The following is a 19,237-nucleotide window of genomic DNA, read 5'->3' as shown; positions in this document are numbered from 1 at the left end:
GCCAGGTGGTTGTAGAGAGGTGAGAGTATCTGCAGGTCATAGAGAATAAACACAGGGCGACCTTGGGAAAAGAGTTCGGTGTTCTGTTATTGGATATCTGGTCTAGTGGAGAACTTTGTTTTTCAGTTATACATGCATTTTTAATAGGGAGAGATTTGATAGGGTAAGACCGGAGGAACCGAGTTATCTGAAGTTTTTTCATCACTCTATGACCTACAGTGGCATGATCACCCATTCTGTGGGGCACCGCAGCGGAGCAGCTTATTAGCTCACTACTGCAGAAGTGAGGCTGGACCCTGTCTGTAGGATCTCTGACAAATTTTTCTTAGCTCTGACGGAAAACCAGTTTGCTAGAACATGCATCTAGCTACTTCATGTAATGCAACTTGCTGCAGAACTGCTTGCCATTCAGCTTCATAGAAACAGTGGTCTCCTACACAGAGCCAGAGTAACACAGTGTAAGGAGTGTAAGGGACAGTTTGCTATGCAAAATTCAGTCTTTTTTTTTTTTTTTTTTTAGCAAAAAAGTTAAAAGTAAGGGCTTCTCCATCAGAGTCAGATTTTTGCTATATTCAGCAAAAGGCTGTGTTACATCCTCTGTGTAGAGAAAGATACCCCTGTGCAGAAGCGGGTTGGTTCTATGTAAAGACAAGATTGGCCATAGATAGGCCAAGTCTCTCTATATCAATCTATTATATAGGAGAAAGAATTCCAAGTTACGCAATTCTGGAATTCTGTCCTTTACATAGGGGCATAGTGCTCCTACACAGAAGATGGTGCTGCTCTTGAGTACTTGAAACTCACGAGACTAGGGATGGAGGAGGAATTTCTCTTTATTGAGAATATGCACATCTCTATAAAGAGGAGGGCAATTCAAGCTTGATCTCAAAGCCGTTCAAGTCACCAGCAGCCACTGACTTATATAGTGAGAGGCTTGTGGATTTTGTCTGTGTGGACTAAGCCTGGGTGGAGATAAAATGTTAGGAGCTCTTGGGAATTGGATTAGACCAAGTCTCCACTCCACAGTTAGAGTTAAATATAAGCCTATATAGATATATATGTATAGCTGTATAACATAGCTATTGTACAGTATATAGAAATTTTATCTTTCGTACAGTTTGGAAAATGATTAGAAATTTTTCTGCTACTTGCTTCCAGCAGTGATAGCAAGAGGCACTCCTTCTCAGGAGAATAATGTTTTAATGTTAGTGTCCATATAATGCATAATGCACCGAAAAATATTAAAATAAAATTTATTTCCTGTTGTTATTGGCAAGTTTCATGTGTTTGGGTTTATTTGTCGCTAGCTGTAGATTTCCTGTAATTTTGTGCGCGGGTTTGACTCCAGCCTGAACCTGTACTCCTCATTAGCCCAGTTTTGATATGCCAGTCTCCTGGTTCTCTCCTGAATCATGGGTCTTTCTGAGAGACTATTATTTTTTTTCTAGAGTTACAGATAATTGTCCTCAGCAGCAGCTTCTTCATGGATGGTTGTGCTAGTTTTTCCAAGCAGTTGGTAGCTGCTGACAGTTGGAGCAACAATTCCTCCCAGTCCATGAGATTCATGCTAAGGAGACATGTTCCCACTAAGGATGTGCCCCGCATTTCTGATGGAGAGTTACCATCTCCAAGTAAGATGATAAGATGGTTGAAGTAAAACAAAAGCTCTGATATATCATCTCGTAAACGAAGAACGTGTTAATTAGAGCACAAAATAGCAACAACTGAAAGATCTGTTGACTAAAAATATACATTTAGGTCAAGAGGATTATGCAAAATTCTCTTTCATTGAATCTCTGTCTTTCCCAAGATTCAAAACTTACTCCATGTATGTTATAGATCAGCCACAAAGCTGTAGCACCCAGAGCGCAGGAGATTCCAGGGAGCTTTTGTTTCTGTGCGGTCAAGGGGGCTGAGCTGCATTTAGCTGGCATTTCTAGAACAAAAGTGGCTGTGGCCCAAATTACCCATTAAAGTGCTTCTAACAGTGGCCCATAATTCTTCAGGATTGGAGCATGCAATGGACCTCATTGCACAATACTGTCTCTTACAGTCCATGTTTCTTCCTGGCTAATGCTGCTGCTTTCCTGTCTCAAAATACTACAGTAATAACTATGTCAGCCAGAGTGGCAATAAATGTTGCTCACATCCATATATTCCTGGCACTGCTTTGTCTTACGAGTTTTTTTAACGTCTTGATATCAGCACATTCCACAGTCTGTGTGAACAGAGTACCACAGACAGTCCACAGACAGTCTTCCTCATCTTCGCTAGCATTTATGCCATAGATTGATTTATATCCCTTGCCATTACAACCTCAATAGTTTTAGTTCTTAGTTGCCTTTCTCTGGTCATTTCCGATTCCCACACCCTCCTTCTGGTGCCTTCTCTTGTAAATTGGGGAAATGGTTTTAAACACAGTTCTAGCTAGGTCTGTTTCTTATCACCTTTGGCCACAAAGAATGGTGCTAAAGTCCCATTTTAGAAGTGTGACCAAGAGTTCATGGCTGATTTTCATAAACTGTTCTAACCTGGAGCTGAAGTTACATGGCCTGTAGTCACTTCCCACACAAGGACTGTTTTTGCTCATTTTGCTGTCACCCTTCCTGGTTACTGATCAGTGTTGTCAGCTTCAAAGCTGCTGTGGCCAGTGCTCTAGTGCCTAACCCTCAGTCTGAGGAGATGGAATTCCCCTTCAAGGGGAGTCAATCACACAGACAGGCACTGTGCCTAGAAAGCAAGGGGAGTTTCACTCTCCCATTTCTTCTCTTCTTTGCTCTCTGCCTTTATTTCTCTCATTCTCTTCTCAGTCTTTCTTCTTTGTTCACATGTTCCTCTCACAGCAAGAAACAAGGTGAAGAGGACAGCTATCACGTGGAAGCATCATGTTGCATAGATCTCATGCACAAGAATCCAGGATCTCATGCACAAGAATCCAGGATGTGGACAAAGTGTGGTGTCATCAGGTCTTTCATCTTGGAGGGATTCCTAAAGAGCATGCTGCTGATTAGGCTATGTGCTTGTCCTTTACAGAGGGAAGAGATGTTTGCAATGCATCCAAGAAGAAAACTACCAATGCATAAAGAATACCTGTATTGAAATCAAAAAAGGATTTTAAATTTTAAGGTGAATGATTCCATAACATTTACTCCTGCTTCACACAGTCTGACATTGTTTGACAGTGTAAATTTCTCCATATGTGTCCAGCTTTGAACTTCACCTGTACATGGAACTGTACATTTTTTGAAATAAATGTCCAAATGGAGATAGAATACCTTCCCAGTTAGGATCATAATTAACATTATGTGGAAGTTAGCAGGCAAGGATAACTTTGAACTTAATCAGGACCTTATCCAATTGAGTTCTGAAAAATCTCCAGGTCTGCAACCTCTCTAATTGCCTGTTACAGTGCTGCATCATATTCTGTAATTTCCTTATGTCAAATTAGAAATTCCTGTTTTGTAGCTTGTGTCTAATGCCTCTTCTCCTTTTGCTTTGCACCTCTGAGGAGAGTCTGGCTCCATCTTTTTTGCGATCCTGCTATAGATAATGGAAGAAAATAGCAAAAAGGAACATCACAGTTCATATGATGTTTAACTGGAAATCAAGGAAATTTCAAAAATTATTAATTGATTTTTTTTTTCCTTTGGAGGGAAAAAAATAGTGAAAATCAATTATTCAATCCATGAATGTACACACAGTGTCCCTGGATGCAGGGATGTCCCTGCATTTGCTCATTTAAGATTTTTCTTCTACTTCTTTTGTACTACCTGAATAGCCTTAATCACTTTGCATTTCTATGCCTTGATTGTGGCAGCCTTGAGTTTCACTGCTGGGCTCTTTGCTATCTTTTGGAATCTGCCAGCTTTAATCTTCTTCAGACTCTTGAGTGCTTTCTTGGCCAACGTGGCTTTCATTTTCTTGTCTTTCCTTGTAATCGTCACAACCACAACTATCCTGGACTTACTGCCAGTGCTAGTCATAGGGCATATCATCCTTCATCTTTACTGCTTTTGTGGCACCTTCCCCTTGGCTTTTTCCTGAGCCTAAAGGAGCAAGAAGCTCCTCTTGTGCTGACCTTCTCCACGGGGCCACAGAGCTCCAGGTCGATGCAGTTATTTTCTTCTCTATTCCACATATTCCACTTCTTTTTCAGAGTTGAGAGAGTTATTCTGTGCTCCTTGGAGTCAGTCATTGCCTTCATAATCACCTTAGCCACCCTGATGCCTGGGGGCTTGCGCTTTGGATCCTCTTCTCAACTTATTTGGCCTCTTATTAGGCTCCTTAGAGGCAGAGGCAGTGGTGGCAGGTGCAGCAGAGGAGTTGTTTCAGATGTGTTGGCCAACACAGCCTAGCAATATGAGCATGCTGCTTCTTGTAATGGACCTCTTGCACCTACAAAACATTTCCATGCTCAAGGCATTCCTGTGAGACCCAACTGCTCTAACCTTCCCTTGGCAGCAGCAAAGTGAAAATGCTCACACCTTGCTATATCTCTTGTCTGGCACCCAAATGTCAGAGAGCAACTGGGGCAAGCAGCATGGACCATTATTATAGATTAACACTAAGACAAATGAAATGTTTTCTTCAGTTGCAAACACAATGTGGTGGTAGCCTCCAACCTGCTCCTTTCTGCAGAAAAAGGGTTCAAAAGATGTTCTTTTCTACCTGCTAGAAGAGTGAATGTCCCTGACTCCTTGCACTTTTCTCATCAGGTGAGTTTGAACCAAGCATCATCAATGCACCATTTATCTTTGATCCATTGGGAAAAGCATCTGAACCCTTCATAGCCTCAGTAAGCCCCTTTGCCTCTTCTGTTCCCTGAGAGTCCCCAGAGTCAGGGTGGATTTTTACCTCTCTAGTCTGTAATCTCTTTTGGTCTTGTCAGCGTTCTTCCAAACTGACATGGAACCAAGATAGCCACTTCAGGGTGAATGTCCTTATGCTTACACTAAAAGTGGGCAGCCTCTAACTCCCAAAAGGACTCCGAGTCTCTCCAACCAGACATATTACTTGAGCTAAACACCAGATGACATTTTCTATTGTTTCCATCCTCTACAGAAACACACACACAGATGAGCTTATGGTTTATGCTACCCAGAAGTTCTTATGCTTTTCTTGTGTCTCCATGCTTCTATACTGTCTGTCTTTTCAGTTATAAAGTGAGGATGGCTATTGGTGTCACTGTTTAAATCTCTGACCATGGCTTTCAGATTTGATCATTATTTTTCTGCAGCCCTTTGTGGAGCAGTGATCAGTCTCCCAAACTTCAAATTGTCCCACAGATGCACTTGTTGGAATTTCATGACCTTCACAGGGACAGTGATCTGCTTCAACTCCCACCTCAATCCCTTCCACTAAAACCAGATAACTGAAACACCTTTCTCTACTTCTCATTTAGTTCCTAGCATGCTTGCGGTTTGCTTGGAAGAGCTGCCTTCTGGTACCTCCATTCAAGCATACATGTGGGAAATTTTTATTACTGATATCATTGTTTTTCACTCCATAAAAATGAAAAAAAAAAGGTTAGATTCTACTGCAATACAAACTAGAGAAGGTGTCTCTTAAAAGAAAGTAATGCAGTTCCACTGGAATAGGCCTTCAAAGTATAGGATTTGAAAACAAACTAATCAGCCCCCTCTATTTTCTTGGGAAGTCTGATCTCTGTCACCTCGGAGGCCTGGTTTGGGCTCAGCTCCATGTTCCCCTCAGGAGACTCCCAATCTGCTCCTATTATGTGGGCTCCTGCTTACCCCACCTTCCTGTTTTCCCTCCTTCCAGAGGGTTCATCCATGAGAAAGTAGTCAGACATCCAGAGCTCACATGATCTCACAGAGTGTAAAATGTCTGCACAGAAATGATGGAAGAGATGAATAGACACAGAGGTCCCTCAGGGAGTGCAGACTAGACAAAGGGAAATGAATTGCTGTATTCACCTGGTTCCCAGAAAGAGGAGCAGAGTGTAAGCGGGAGACCCTAATTTCACTGTTTGACCATCTCCAGTCTGATATTAGAAAGTAGAGTTTAGAAATGGCATCCCACCCTCTGGATGCCACCAGTGACAACAGCACAGAAGCAACTCTGCATGCTGGGAAGGAAGGAGGCGAGAACCACAAAGCTATCTTGAATCTACCGAAGATGCTTGTTTCGTTGATAACAAAACTTTGTTAGACTCTGCTCTGCTCTGCACTGCTCATAAGGACCTCCGGGTAAAGAGCTTGTACAACTGCAGGGAATGCTCAACATATGATGGTTAGGCAGGGACCATGCAATGTGTTGCTCTGTAGTGAGCTCCCAAGCACTTATGCCCCAGTATCTCTCACAAAAGGATCACTCCAAGAAGAACAAGCAAATTGAAATCAGAATTCACTACCCAGGCCCCAGGTGCAAGTTCTTTTTGCAGAGTAGTATGAGCTGCAGCAACTGTTGAAAGAGAAGCTAATAGGAAGCAACTCAGGTCTCTGAAACCACAGCCACAGTTAGGAGGTGAATCTCATTGTGAAAAACTGTGGTGCAAAGCAGAGTTTCTCCCTATGGGTAGCATATGATTGCAGAGACACAGAGATGGTGACTTCCACTAAGGAGGTGGAAGATATAATTGGGAGCAAGACCTGGGGTACCAGGATCAGGACCTCTAGGACAATAGAAGAACACTGTAATGCAGCCTGCAATTCCCTGTGCAAAAAGAGAATGTTATCTGAGTCTGTTCAACATGAATTTAGGAGCCAAGTGAGATGGGCAGGGTGTGCTGGAGGCTGGAGCTGCATGCACTGCTATAAAAAGCAGCAAGATGCGTGCAGCTTTGTCAGGTACTTACCCACCCCTAGCTCCCAGCATGGGGAAGCTGCATTTTGCTTTGATAACTGACTCTGTGTTTTTCTTACTGTAAATGAGACAAACTGCCAAGCATGTCACAGCCTTGAGCTAGCAAAGACACCTGAAGAGAGTCTGTGAAAGTGCTTGGACTCATCATATTTCTTACCTGCATGTATGATGGGGAAGCCACTAGCTCTCAAACTCCCCAGCTCACCATAACCCCGTTTTTTCCTTCAAATGGCACATATGAGTCACTAGTTGCAGGGGATAGACATCCTCCTGCCTGTGGATATGGTGGGATCAATTAATACAGGAAGGGAGAAAAGAAAGCTGTATGGTCACAGAAGCAGGATTAAGGGTCATTAGCTCCAGGAACAAGCCCAGGGCTGGACTAGCAGGGGACTGAAGAGCAGGGATGAGAGGCACTGAGAGGATTGCGGTTGAAAAATGTGTACTCAATTCAATAGTTTCACCCTAATTTGCCTCGTCCCCCAATGCCAAAACAAGCTCAACAGTGGAACAAAAATAAACCGCAACTTGAGCCTCCAGGTAAAGATTTTGCAGTGCAAGCCTGAAAAGCCAAATTACTAGTAAAATGCATAATGTATTATTTTAATGCACAAAAAGCAACCAGATGCCCTCAGTTAGGTATCATCAGTGGCATCACCGACAATCCTGCAGCATGTAGTAGTGCATAATGTGGGAGTCACACACATTCTTAGAACTTTTGTATGTCTCCTTGATGCTGTATAGCCCACACCATGAAAGGCAGCGCTTAGCTATGCCGCTTCCAGAACCTTCTCCCCAGGCATGGCATCCCTAGATGCATCACAAGAAAAACTGGCAGGTCTAGGGACAAAGCCTTTGTGTCATGTTTTAGAGGGCAAGCAGATTTAGGGGGTTCTGTTTCCCTTCCAAGACTGGAACATTGGGAGAGCTGCATGAGGAATTGCATTATCTTTGTGTTGGGTCTATCATTCAAAATAAGGTGATGAGTCGTTGTAGAAAGAACACACAGTATAATATTACTACAGATAAATTTATTTATTTGTCTGTGGACAACTGCAAGGGACTCTCTCTACTGTTTCCCTGTCTGAGGTCTCTCTGCAGGTCTGTGGCTATGGTGTGTCAGCACTTGCTGTGCAGAGAAAGTTTTTCAGCTTGAGGTTTTCGCTTGAGGCGACGGGAAGCAGGTGGCTGCATTTCTTGCGCTCAGTATACAAAATAACCAAATGGTGATATTGACTCTTGTTTCGAAATGTGATTTCTGAGCAAAGGGTGAATGGAAAAAATAAATACATATTTATATCAGTACACACCAGCACACAACTTCCTGTTGACTAAACAAGCAACCTTTCCTTTGCCCTGGGGCTAGGTAATTACTTTTAATTACTCGCATTGTGACTCTCTGATTTCTTAGCTCTTTGCTTTCTGAATCTTTACTCCAGTTTATCAGGATCAAAGAAGAATGGTCCACCATCCCTTCATATTTCTTACATTTGCTCTGTCTTCAAATGAGAACAGCAGAAAAAGAGCAACAGGCTGAGGACTGTGTGAATGTGTGGGGAAATGTAGCACTATCACTGTTAGTAATGTGCCTTGCTAAACAACACTCCATATATGCCAACACAGTGACCCTCCCCAACTTTCCACAATAGCCTTATTGCAGTATCTGCTTTCTTTAACTGGCATGGGCTTCAGTCAGAAATAGAAGTGAAATCTTCTTCAGTAAAATTGTCCTTACCTCCCCGCCCCGTCCCTTCTTCAAATATCTCTGCACTGAGCATGAAGGAAGGAAAACCCAGAGTGATCAAAAATTCTGCTCATGTTTATTATCTCCCATGGAAAAGGGCTCCACCATATATTGAAAATTTAGCAATTCAGAGCCAGGGAGGAATCTGAACGAACAGTTAGATCAGGTATCAGCAATCTTTCCATGATGTTTTGGCAAACTTTATATTATTTTATTTTCTGGAAGCAGAGGTGATATTGCTAATGAGCAAGTTTTTGTCTTGGCAAAAGGCTGCAGCTCCTGCTGTGGGTGGAACATAGGAGCCGAGAATCTCTCCCAAAATGTCACGCTAGGCCTCCTATGAGCCTCTAAAAGCATATCTACCTGCTGACTTAAACCAATGCATTTCTGGTCTTGAGATTAAAGATGCAGTTTGAAAAAGGCAGTGCTGCTACTGACTCAGTGCATTATCACCTCCAGCATGGGGAAAGATACTGGTCTGAATAAAGGGCATTAGAAAGCCTACATAGGTATTTAGACTTGAAAGCCATGACAAAGAGTGACATAAATATAGTTCTTCTAGTTGTTTGTTTTGTTTCTTTTTTTTTTTCTTTCCTTCTTACCTCCTTGCAGAGCAAAAAGATCAACAATTAAGGAACATTTTAAATCTGAAGGGATGAATTCCACTCACAGGCAGGGCAGAAAGAGGATCTAGATAAACATCTTACAGAAGATGACATCTATTAAATCTTTGAAAAAATAAGAGCTTACAACTTTCATTTGTAACAGAGATGAAGCTGCCTGTGAAGATTCTTTTTTTTGACTCCATTAAGTGGGGGAGGTTCTATGTAAAAAACTTGTGCAAAAGTGCTCGGTGCCTGGCCACAGAAATGAAGAATCAGAACAAGAATATTGCTAAAGCTGTCTTATTTTTTTCTGAGGAATTGCCAACAGTTGTGATCTTAATAAGCGTATTTCCAAGGTGTGTTGCTGTTTTCTATGTCCTGTGTCCTTCATGCATTGTATTATTATTATTAATTAATTAATAACATAATATAATTATTTTTTTGGTAGTTATAATAATTAATAATAATAATAACAACAACATGAAAGGGCACAGAAGGACTCTTGGACTGCCCCTGAAGGACTTGTCCGTAGGTAAAAAGGGACATCAGTTTCATTATCAGGAATGTCCTCTGTGACTCCGTTACATGAGACACAGATTCATACAAGGTACAAACTCTTATGGCTGCAGTAAAACACGAGGTCCTCCAAAAGGCTAAATGCAACAGCTCTTGAACCAAAATTGCAAAATTTGTAGCTAACAAAACGTGTATTCATTGAGCATCTCCCCACTTCATGCGAAGCAAGAAAAAATTTCCTCAGGAAATAGGACATTCTCTCCCTAGATCTTCTGGGAGTTCTTACTCCTTTTTCTGAAGCATGTGTTTCTGGCTGCTGTCAGAGTCAAGGGTACTGGATTAGAGTACTCTGCTCTGGTCTGGCAACTCATATCTTCTTTTCACGTTTTTGCATATGCTAGTTTCACACATCTATAGCATGCTGAAAGCCATTTAAATTAATAAGAAAAGTAAATCAAGCAGAGAAAAAAAGAACTGCTGTAGTGCAAGGTAAACAAAAGCCCTGTGCCTCATCCCTGGCATTAAGCAGGTTCCATTTGCAGGAGAAATGGAATAGTATCCACTGACTCTCTCCTCAGCACCATCCCTGGCTGAAGCTGCTCCTCCTTCAGAGGCCACAGTCACCCTAGCATGTGCTTCAGGGCTGCTGTGGAGGAGAGGATGGAAGGCTGTGAGGCACAGAGCTCTGTTGGCGAAGCAGACTGTACATCCTGCACATGGGCATGACTGCATATAACCACAAGCCTGCTGAGTGCAAGCACCTCTCTCATGAGACATCAGACAAAGAGTCCTGGCACCCCATTCTGCAGTTTGCAGAGTAAAGTGTCGGTTTTGGCTGTAAACAGCAGGATCAGGGGCTGAGTCATTCTCCACTGGTCTTTTTGCATACAGCTTTATGATTCTGGTCTTGTTACTGCTCTTTTTGTATTGACATAGCTCAGCCACTATGGTATTTAGATGTCGGATTGGGGCCAAGAATTCCATTTCTCCTCATTGCAGTCTGGCCTCTCTCTCGAAATGGGTGTCGCTCTTCTCCTCTCTTCACCTGTGGTGTTTGCCACACACCACCAAAAAGCCAGGCCCTTCAGAGGAACTGGGCGGCAGGGCGGGGGCGGGGGTGACAGCACCTCAGCAATTTTATGTTCCCTGTGTTCTTCCTAGCTGGATGTGTAATTGGCCCTGCCTCTACTAGACAGGCTCCCTTTGCCCCTTCCTCAGTAAGGTAGGTCAGTGTCATCATCTCCTCCACACAGCTGCATGAAGAGAGGCCCAGAGGGATAGTGTGGTTTTGCCCACATTCATGTTAGTGGTACACAAGCTCCCAGGCCCTCTGCTAACCACTAGACAATGCTTCCTGCCTCATTATGTTATTGATATTAATTCAGAATTATCTGTCAGAATGAGAGGACCCAATGAAAAGTACTGTAGAGGGGAGGTGACCAATAAGAGCTGAGCATCTTTCAGAACTAATGTCCCTTTACATTTTAACCCTTGTTCTTTAGTTCTTGCACCTCCAGAATCTTTCTGACTCCTCCCCTAACTACACCCAGCTGAAACCCAATTTGGGGAGGGAAGGGTAGATAGTGGTGAATGGGAAGAGACACAGCACAGTCCACATTTCTGTACATCAACTCAGAGAGCTGTTTCGACGGAGCCTGTGAGACAGCTTCCCTGCAATCCCATCACCTGAGAGATCCTGGCATCATGGACAGGTAAAACAGGTGTCTGCAGCTACTTGTTCAAATCAGATTTCAGAGTTTTTCTCTTAGAATTAACCTCTTCTGCATCTGGTGTTCACTGTTCCTCTCCCTTTCTCCATCTGACTCACTTTTCTAACTCTGTAACCCTGTCCTGCTCTCACATCTTCCAGTTCTGTGTTTCTGTCACCCTTTCTCTCTTTGACTGTCTGTCACCCTGTTTTCTTTTCCCTCTGTGTCATTTCTCTTTCTCAAGATTATTCTCTGATCCTTTTCATTCTTCCTTTCTAGAAAGAAAGAAAGATGACAGAAAGATGAACATTCAGATGCTTTGTTTTGCTTAAGTATTTTGGTGCCTTTCCACTCTTAATTCTTGCATCAGATTTCTGCATCATTTTGATTCTGCTGCTCTCATCCTAGCTCTTAGGCATAGACCATTCCAACTGCTGGTATCTCTACTTGCATTACACTTACTCTTGCATTACACTTACCTAGTTATAACTAATCACTCTCTGCAACTGTATATCCTTTCCATAACCAGAGGCCTATACTCCGATTTAAGTAGTGGCTTCATACATTTTTACTTGGTGAGATTGTCTTCACTTCGTTCTGATATTTATAAATAGCTAAAGTGATCATTATTTTTTGTTTTGTTTTGCTTTGTTTTGTTTTGTGGTTGGGTCATTTCTCATTCACCCCTTTTTAATATTTTTTTGCAAGTAAACACTGCTCTACATGGTCAAAAACATTGAATATAGAAAAATGAGAAGAAGGGAAGAAATGGACATCTGTTTTCTCCTTTTGTGACACAGTCTTGCCAAGTTTTCCTATTCATCTGGCTTATCATACCAGCTCGTTTTATGCATAATTTCTGGGCTGTCTTCTCTGAAGACCCTGAGAACTGTCATACTTAGAGAAGGTCCCTTCTCTACACCTCTCAGTATTAAGGAGAGTCTTCTTTCCCATTCCTGCAATTACACCTATCTGAAAGGCAGAAAATTTTGATGCGCCATTGATCAACAGCTTTGTGAGCCCAGGTGGAGAAATGTGTTCATGTATGTTAGTGTATATATACATGTGCACATACGTATTTGAATACATGGTAGCAGGTATGGAGGACTAGGGCTGCTCCAAGAATGAGATGTGCCTGCAGGAAATAAATCAGAACTAGTGATGAGGAACATACTCTGCAAGAGAAAACCTTGAAGAGGCAACACACACAATAGGAATGCCAGAGTGATGTTGAAGTGTAGTGAGATCAGTTTGTGCAACTCCTGACACAACCTGCAAGCTCAGCAGAGCAGGACTGGGACAGTGCTTAGGTGACTGACCTCCAAGAACTGCCTGAAACTGCTGAAGGGCTGAATTAGCTGCTTAGTAGGGATATTCTGGCTACTGAGTGTACACAGGACTCTACAAAGCCTTGTCTCCTCAATGGACTTTCTCTTAGCAGAAGGCATGTCACAACTCCCATGTGATCTCCTTCTCTAGGAGCTTATAAACAGTGTCATAAATGACTAGGCACAAATTTATTCTTTCTGTGTAAGCAAGACACTGTATTTGCACTGCAGACTGTGGATGACAGGAAAGAGGATGTGTGCAAGCGACTTGTGAATCTGTGGGACAGTCAGGGTAACAAAAGTGTGCAAGGGAAGATTATGTCACTGATAATCCAGTGTTTTTTATAAGGAGCACCTGACTGCAATAGGGAGTGCTACATGAGAGCAAAACACGGGTCTGTGCATTAGATCAAGGGCAAGAGAGTGAGCGTGAGCAGCTCTGATGTGGTGGTCATTTGTGAGATGGAGATGAGTCACTGGAGAAGTAGGTAGGATGGCTTGGCTATCTGGAGGTTAACATCTGCAGTGCTCAGGTTTTATGGTGACAAAGGCAAACAGATGAAGAGCATGTGCATATAAAATTTTTCCTCAAATCCTCAAATTTAAATCAGAAAATTCCCAACCATCCCAAAGTCTCTTTTCCTACACCTCACTGAGGACCCTCCAAAGCCCATCCCCCTAGGACTTGCAGCTAACCCCATCTCTCTGATGAACACCAGCCTATCAGAGGGAAAAGATGACAGAGGATGGGATTATTTTTAACCCATTCACTTCTGTTTTGCATTGCTGTGCTGTATCTCACCTCAGTGAGTATCTCACCTCAGTGAACACAGCTGTTCTCAGATGCCTCTGTACTTGGGGGAAAGGCTATTAGAGAAAGGTCGTGGCTTCCTTATCCTCCCAGTGCTCCTATTCCCTACATCTCTCCAGCATGCCATGGGAGCATTCTAGGCATGGGACCAAACCCCTGCCAGACACTATTTGTCTAATGGGGGAATGGCACTTGTGGCACATGCTTATCCCATTATGTATCCTTTTAGCTACAGTATGGATCCCTGCCATGTCTCCTTGACCTTTCCAACCACGCTCTTTTTCTGGCTAAGAAACACTGTCCAATCTTATCTAAAGAGGCTCTAGTTTGATCTTTCCATTGCTCCTGAGGCTTTTCAGGATTTCACAGAATGAAAAGAATATTTCCTGATGACTTAGCTTGACCCTCTCATCTTCCCAGATCTTGTCTCCTCAGATAGCTTCATCCTTTGCCCTCTTTGGTTTCCATCCTTTGGATATTTGAAGGTAGTTTCACACTCGCCCCAGCTGCAGTTGCTGTTTGATTAATCACTGCTAATTCATCTCTTACTGTTTCCACTCACAAGGTCACCTGCTTCATCCCCACGTTCACATCTGCACCCTTTCCCCAGTCAACTACATGCAAATTACTGATGCTCTTCTTGTACTGAGAGATCTGGACATGACATGGATATTTTTGGAGCTGAGCTCTCAACAGAGACATGGCCAACTTCTGCATCCAGGGTGGGCTGGATACAAATTCTCTCTTGTTTTCTCCTGCAGCCTCCTGATGAAGAGGAAGAACTTCCTCTACAATTTCAAGAATATGCGCTGGGCTAAGGGCCGCCGTGAGACTTACCTCTGCTATGTTGTGAAGCGCCGTAACAGTGCCACTTCTTGCTCCCTAGACTTTGGATACCTGCGTAATCAGGTATGGGAACACCTCAACTTCATGTTCTTAGACCTGTAGATCTGCACTGGACCCTCTCTAGAAGCTCCATGTCCCTCTTGTACTGAGGACTGAGACAAACCCACCACTTTACTTAGTCTTCCCCAATAACCTACTGAAGTCATTCTTCCCTTCTCCTCCCCGTTGAAACGCACTTCATCCCTGCCTCACACTTTGCCCCTTTCCCTCTTTTATGAAGATGGGTTGCCATGTGGAGGTGCTCTTCCTGCGCTACATCTCAGCCTGGGACCTGGACCCAGGCCGTTGCTACCGTATCACATGGTTCACCTCATGGAGCCCATGTTATGACTGTGCCCGACATGTGGCTGACTTCTTGCGGGCTTATCCAAACCTGAGCCTCCGCATCTTCACTGCTCGCCTCTACTTCTGTGAGGATCGCAAGGCAGAGCCTGAGGGGCTGAGGCGCCTGCACAGGGCTGGAGCCCAAATTGCCATCATGACTTTCAAAGGTGAGATGGGAAGAGGGGGAAGAGATGACTGAAAGCTATGGGGGTTAGATTTAGAAGGTGGTGGGAAAAGCTGGGAAAAGGAGCCAGAAAAGATGATTACAGTGATTTAGTGATCCTAGGAGAGGTTATGCCCTCTCCTTGGGAAGTCGTGAACTCCATAATTCCCCTGTGCCTTGCACAGATTACTTCTACTGCTGGAACACATTTGTGGAGAACAGAGAAAAGACCTTCAAAGCCTGGGAGGGGCTGCATGAAAACTCTGTCCGTCTGTCCAGACAACTCCGACGTATTCTCTTGGTGAGAACCATTTCTACCTCTCCTTCCAGTACCCCTCCCCCTCAAATTTTTCCTCTCTTCCTTTGTTACAGTTCCTCTCTCTTCTTGCTGTCCATCTGAACCATCTGTCATTTCATCCTTTTCTGGGTCTTCACTGTCCATGTCTCTCATGCCTTTCTCTCCCCATTTCCTTCATATTGCCCTCTCCTCATCCACTTCTTCTTCCACCTGTCATCACCTCTCCATCCTTTCCTTCCTCTTTCCCCATCTCCATAGTTTTCTGCTCACTTGACAACTGACTCATTGTTTGTATTTTGTCCTCTAGCCACTCTATGAAGTAGACGATTTACGAGATGCCTTTAAGACCCTGGGACTTTGAAGCAAAAGCCGTCAACAATCAAAAGACTACATAAACACTCAGCCTTCATCTCCATCTCTGTTCCTCACAGTAGATGTTTCTTTTCTTCCCTCCTTTCATTTCTCCTCCTTCCAGCCCCGTGCCCAGAGAGATAAGACTTCCTTACTTTTTCATTTCTGATGAAAATTTGGCTGGTCTTCTGAAGACACATTGCCTTAGATTCACACTTTATCCATTGCTATCTGGGATTAGCCAGGACTGTGGTGACATTGCCAGAGAGCGATTTGCCCCTCTCCCCCACTTTGCCCCTGCATAGAGAGCCAATTCAGTTTGTCCACCTCCATGACCGCTGGGTTCAGTCTTGCCTAGATAGAAGTAGACAGACTGAAAAGCTATTCACTGTGTTCTCGTTGACACTGCATTGATCTGCATGTACCATTAATGCTTTGGGGAATATGTCTCTTAGAGCTGCACTACAATGAGTGTCCTTCCTTATTAGATAGCTTATCTGTCTTTATGGATGTAGGTAGTCTCTTAAGACCACCAGCATTTTAAGTGGTCTAGCCAATGCCATAACAGCAAAATCAGCCCATAATTGAACAGTTTGGCTGAGAACATCAGACTGAATCCTGGACAGCACATGTAGCTCAAATTGAAAATCTAACTTGAAGACAGCAGGTTCAGTAAGATAACTCTGGGCTGAAGGCAGTTCATGACCAGCAGCCAAGGATAACTACTCATGAAAGGCTTGTTGAGAGACCTCACAACTGAACTGTCTTTCCATATTGTCTTTCCGTAGCGCTATCATTACAGGAGAGGCTGAAATCAGAATATCTGTGAAATAATCACAAAACCTTCTGTACAGGCCCAGTCCCTATAATATCTTCTATCCAGGAGGGGCTGAGATTCAATAGCTACATACCCAAGTTCGTGCCCTGGGAGAGGTTGAAACTAGTAGAAGATTCTCTGGATGACATTTTCAAGAGTGAGCTGCATTTCTGAGTGTCCAGGAAGACATTTTTCGTGTAGTAGTAGGAACACCATTCAGTTTCCATTCATTGTATTGATAGCCATGACATCCCTAGGCCATTGCTAATCAGCGTGTGGACCTTTCATCCATCTAAGAAAGGACTTAGCCATGCACTTCACCACTGCAGTGTTTTCCCATCATATATCTTTTAGTTCAGGATGTGGAAAAATACTTCATTCCCACATTGTAATGTCTCTTAAACTTAGTTTCTCAATCATGTAGGTTGAGGCTGTAGTATTTTAGATGATGCCTTGGCAGCCAGATCAGGTACTGTCTGTTTCTTGATATACCACAGGGCAGAGAACTACAACTTCCACTGGTATGGAAGCCACTGAGCAGTTCCTTTTAATCAGACTTGAGATATTCTACCTGTGTAGGTTTCTGTCTTCTGCTGAAGGCACTCTAGTAGCCTTGTTTTTTTCTCCATCCATACACTAGCTAGATGCATCTAGTTGGTTACTGACCTAGAACTGCCAGCAAAACACCTGACACAATCGAAGATGCGCAGCCTGTTGGCATCTTTTGTAGGGTGCAAAATCAAAACATCCTTCTGTTTGACAATCACTGTTTTATCAGGGGAACCCATTAGCACTGCTAGATTGGCTAGACTTGGTCTTGTAGACAAAGTTTTTACTAGATTGAAGACATTGTTTGACAGTTATACCCCTATTTCCACCTTTTTACTACTAAAATTCTTATCTGTGATCTAATCTCTCAAGGCTTTCCATGATCCTATTGTGAGCATCCCACACTCTGGGGATGCTCTGCCATTTCCTTCATGGTAGCAGCAAGCTCTCTAGTCTACCCTGTTCCTCTTTCTGGGTAAGGCTATAGGCTCCCATTTTGCTCCTGGCAGTGATTCCTCTGGTGATGGACCAGCACCAAGATAGTGGAAAGCTCTACTCCCACAGTGCTTCCTGCTAGCAGAGGTCAAAGCTGGGCGCATCACGAGCTTCCTACAACTTCAGGTTCCTGAGGCACTGTCATCTGAGGGAATCTGGACCAGGAATACCAGTGTTAGTTCTTTGCAAAGCATTAATTTGCAAGCATGGTGCTGTATACTTCTGTGACATGGTGCATATTATTTATATATAACTAAAGATCTTGCATATAAGCCTCTGGTTTTGTCATTATTTTCAGACTAACTGGGTGTGGTATATAAAAGCTGGCCTAAAAGACTGAAGCGTAATCTAATTTTTCTGATTTCTGGAGAGAGAAGCTACTATTATATTAAAATGTCTTTCTCATATCACCTATAATTTTGAAGCCGTTCACAGTCTCACCCAGAAGATCGACACGGTTAAAGCGCTTGGGCCATTAGTACTTTGGAAATACTACCAAAATCATTATATTAATGCTAGAAATTGTTCAAGATTATTAATGTGTTGATTACAAACCTATTATATAAATTCATGACTCAACTTTAGTCAATCGATTACAATACAAATACCTGTGATGAATACACCCTACAATGAAAGAAGGCTTAGAGGAGATGGGCAATGGCAAGGTGACCCTGAATCTCAGAAATAATGTAGGATGTAACTCATTAACCACAGCTGTTGCACAGAGAACTGACTTTATCTCGACACCAGAGGATGATCTGTGTGTTAGATAAGCAGGTGTAACTGTTCAGTGCATTAATTGGTATAAATGATCAAACAAATGTGAATAACTCCCTGAGATATTCCAGGCCAGACCAGCATGGGGGAGTGTATTATATGTTGGGCTCAGCCCAGCACAGGGCATAAAAGCTGGGCAACTAACAAAGGAATTTTGGAGAGCTACAGGCTTGAGCTGGCTTCATCCCACATATTCTTTCCCAGCAACTGGTGGCACCCAGCATCGTGATGGTGAGCATATTATAGAGACCAGTAATTGCAAACATTAGTATTGTGGTTGAACTGTACCAGTACACATTTGTTTTGTGATTTCAGTACATTGCTGAGTCATGCTGCTAAATCAAAAATCCCATGTAAATTCAAATATCTTAATATAAAAAAATAAATATTTATATTTAACTTTCCCTTTTTTGTATACTGGAAATAGTCTGGTCCGAGAGCACTGGACTCCGGCAATAAGAAAAGCAGAGATGGAAAAAGGGTCTCTGTCTTCTAGTTTGTGGTACTGGGTTATCCAATACCACTGTCCTGAATGAGGTTGTTGGAAAGCTGCTAGAAAAAAACAGAATTTTCTAAAAATGACTGACATTATAAACCAGCCTCAAATGCATTAGATATCTCCATGGAAGATGACTATTACATATTAGGTTGAAAGGGTAATATTAATAGTTTTCTACTTGTGTATTAGGATACATATATAGGGAATATTTAATTATGGCTTATTTTCTGCTATACTCCATATACCTTGCCCCTTATGGCAATAGAGGCTGCAGAATCACAGAATGTTCTAGATTGGAAGGGCGATCTGGAGATCATCTAGCCCAATCCTCCTACAGCAGGCTGCTCAGGACTGTATCTGACAAAAAAAAAAAAAAAAAAAAAAAAAAAAAGTGCTTATATTCAGAAAAAAAGTTCCTGTTTCAGTTTGTGCTCCTTGCTGCTTCTCTTGTCACTGGGCATCACTGAAAAGGAAAGAGTCTGGCTGCCTCATTTTTATTTCCTCCCTTCAGAAATATGCA

At 42.8% G+C, this 19,237-nt stretch overlaps 1 protein-coding gene across 2 annotated transcripts; it reads left to right on the top strand.

Moving 5' to 3' along the window:
• Positions 1-14,303: 14,303 nt before the first annotated feature.
• On the top strand, positions 14,304-15,590 carry AICDA (activation induced cytidine deaminase). 2 transcript variants are annotated; one of them, XM_088531317.1, is made up of 5 exons: positions 14,304-14,447; positions 14,665-14,935; positions 15,058-15,059; positions 15,149-15,232; positions 15,537-15,590. In XM_088531317.1, the coding sequence occupies exons 1-5, from the start codon at positions 14,307-14,309 to the stop codon at positions 15,588-15,590; spliced, it is 552 nt and encodes a 183-aa protein (XP_088387443.1). In that variant the 5' UTR covers positions 14,304-14,306. The 2 variants fall into 2 exon arrangements, with proteins under 2 accessions (XP_088387443.1, XP_010225977.2); XM_010227675.2 differs by lacking the exon at positions 15,058-15,059 and having other exon boundaries at positions 15,117-15,232.
• The last annotated feature ends 3,647 nt before the right edge of the window (positions 15,591-19,237 follow it).

The sequence above is a fragment of the Tinamus guttatus genome, unplaced genomic scaffold (assembly GCF_059628265.1).
Source record: "Tinamus guttatus ecotype Peru unplaced genomic scaffold, ASM5962826v1 Tinamus_guttatus_pri_ptg000408l, whole genome shotgun sequence".
Taxonomy (NCBI): domain Eukaryota; kingdom Metazoa; phylum Chordata; class Aves; order Tinamiformes; family Tinamidae; genus Tinamus; species Tinamus guttatus.
Note: the sequence above shows the minus strand (reverse complement) of the source record. Positions and strands in the feature narration are given on the sequence as shown.

Coding starts and splice junctions, on each gene's coding strand:
- AICDA (XM_010227675.2), top strand. CDS start 14,307: ATGAAGAGGAAGAACTTCCTCTACAATTTCAAGAATATGCGCTGGGCT. Junction 14,448..14,664: donor TTGGATACCTGCGTAATCAG/GTATGGGAACAC, acceptor TCTTTTATGAAG/ATGGGTTGCCATGTGGAGGT. Junction 15,233..15,536: donor AACTCCGACGTATTCTCTTG/GTGAGAACCATT, acceptor TTTGTCCTCTAG/CCACTCTATGAAGTAGACGA.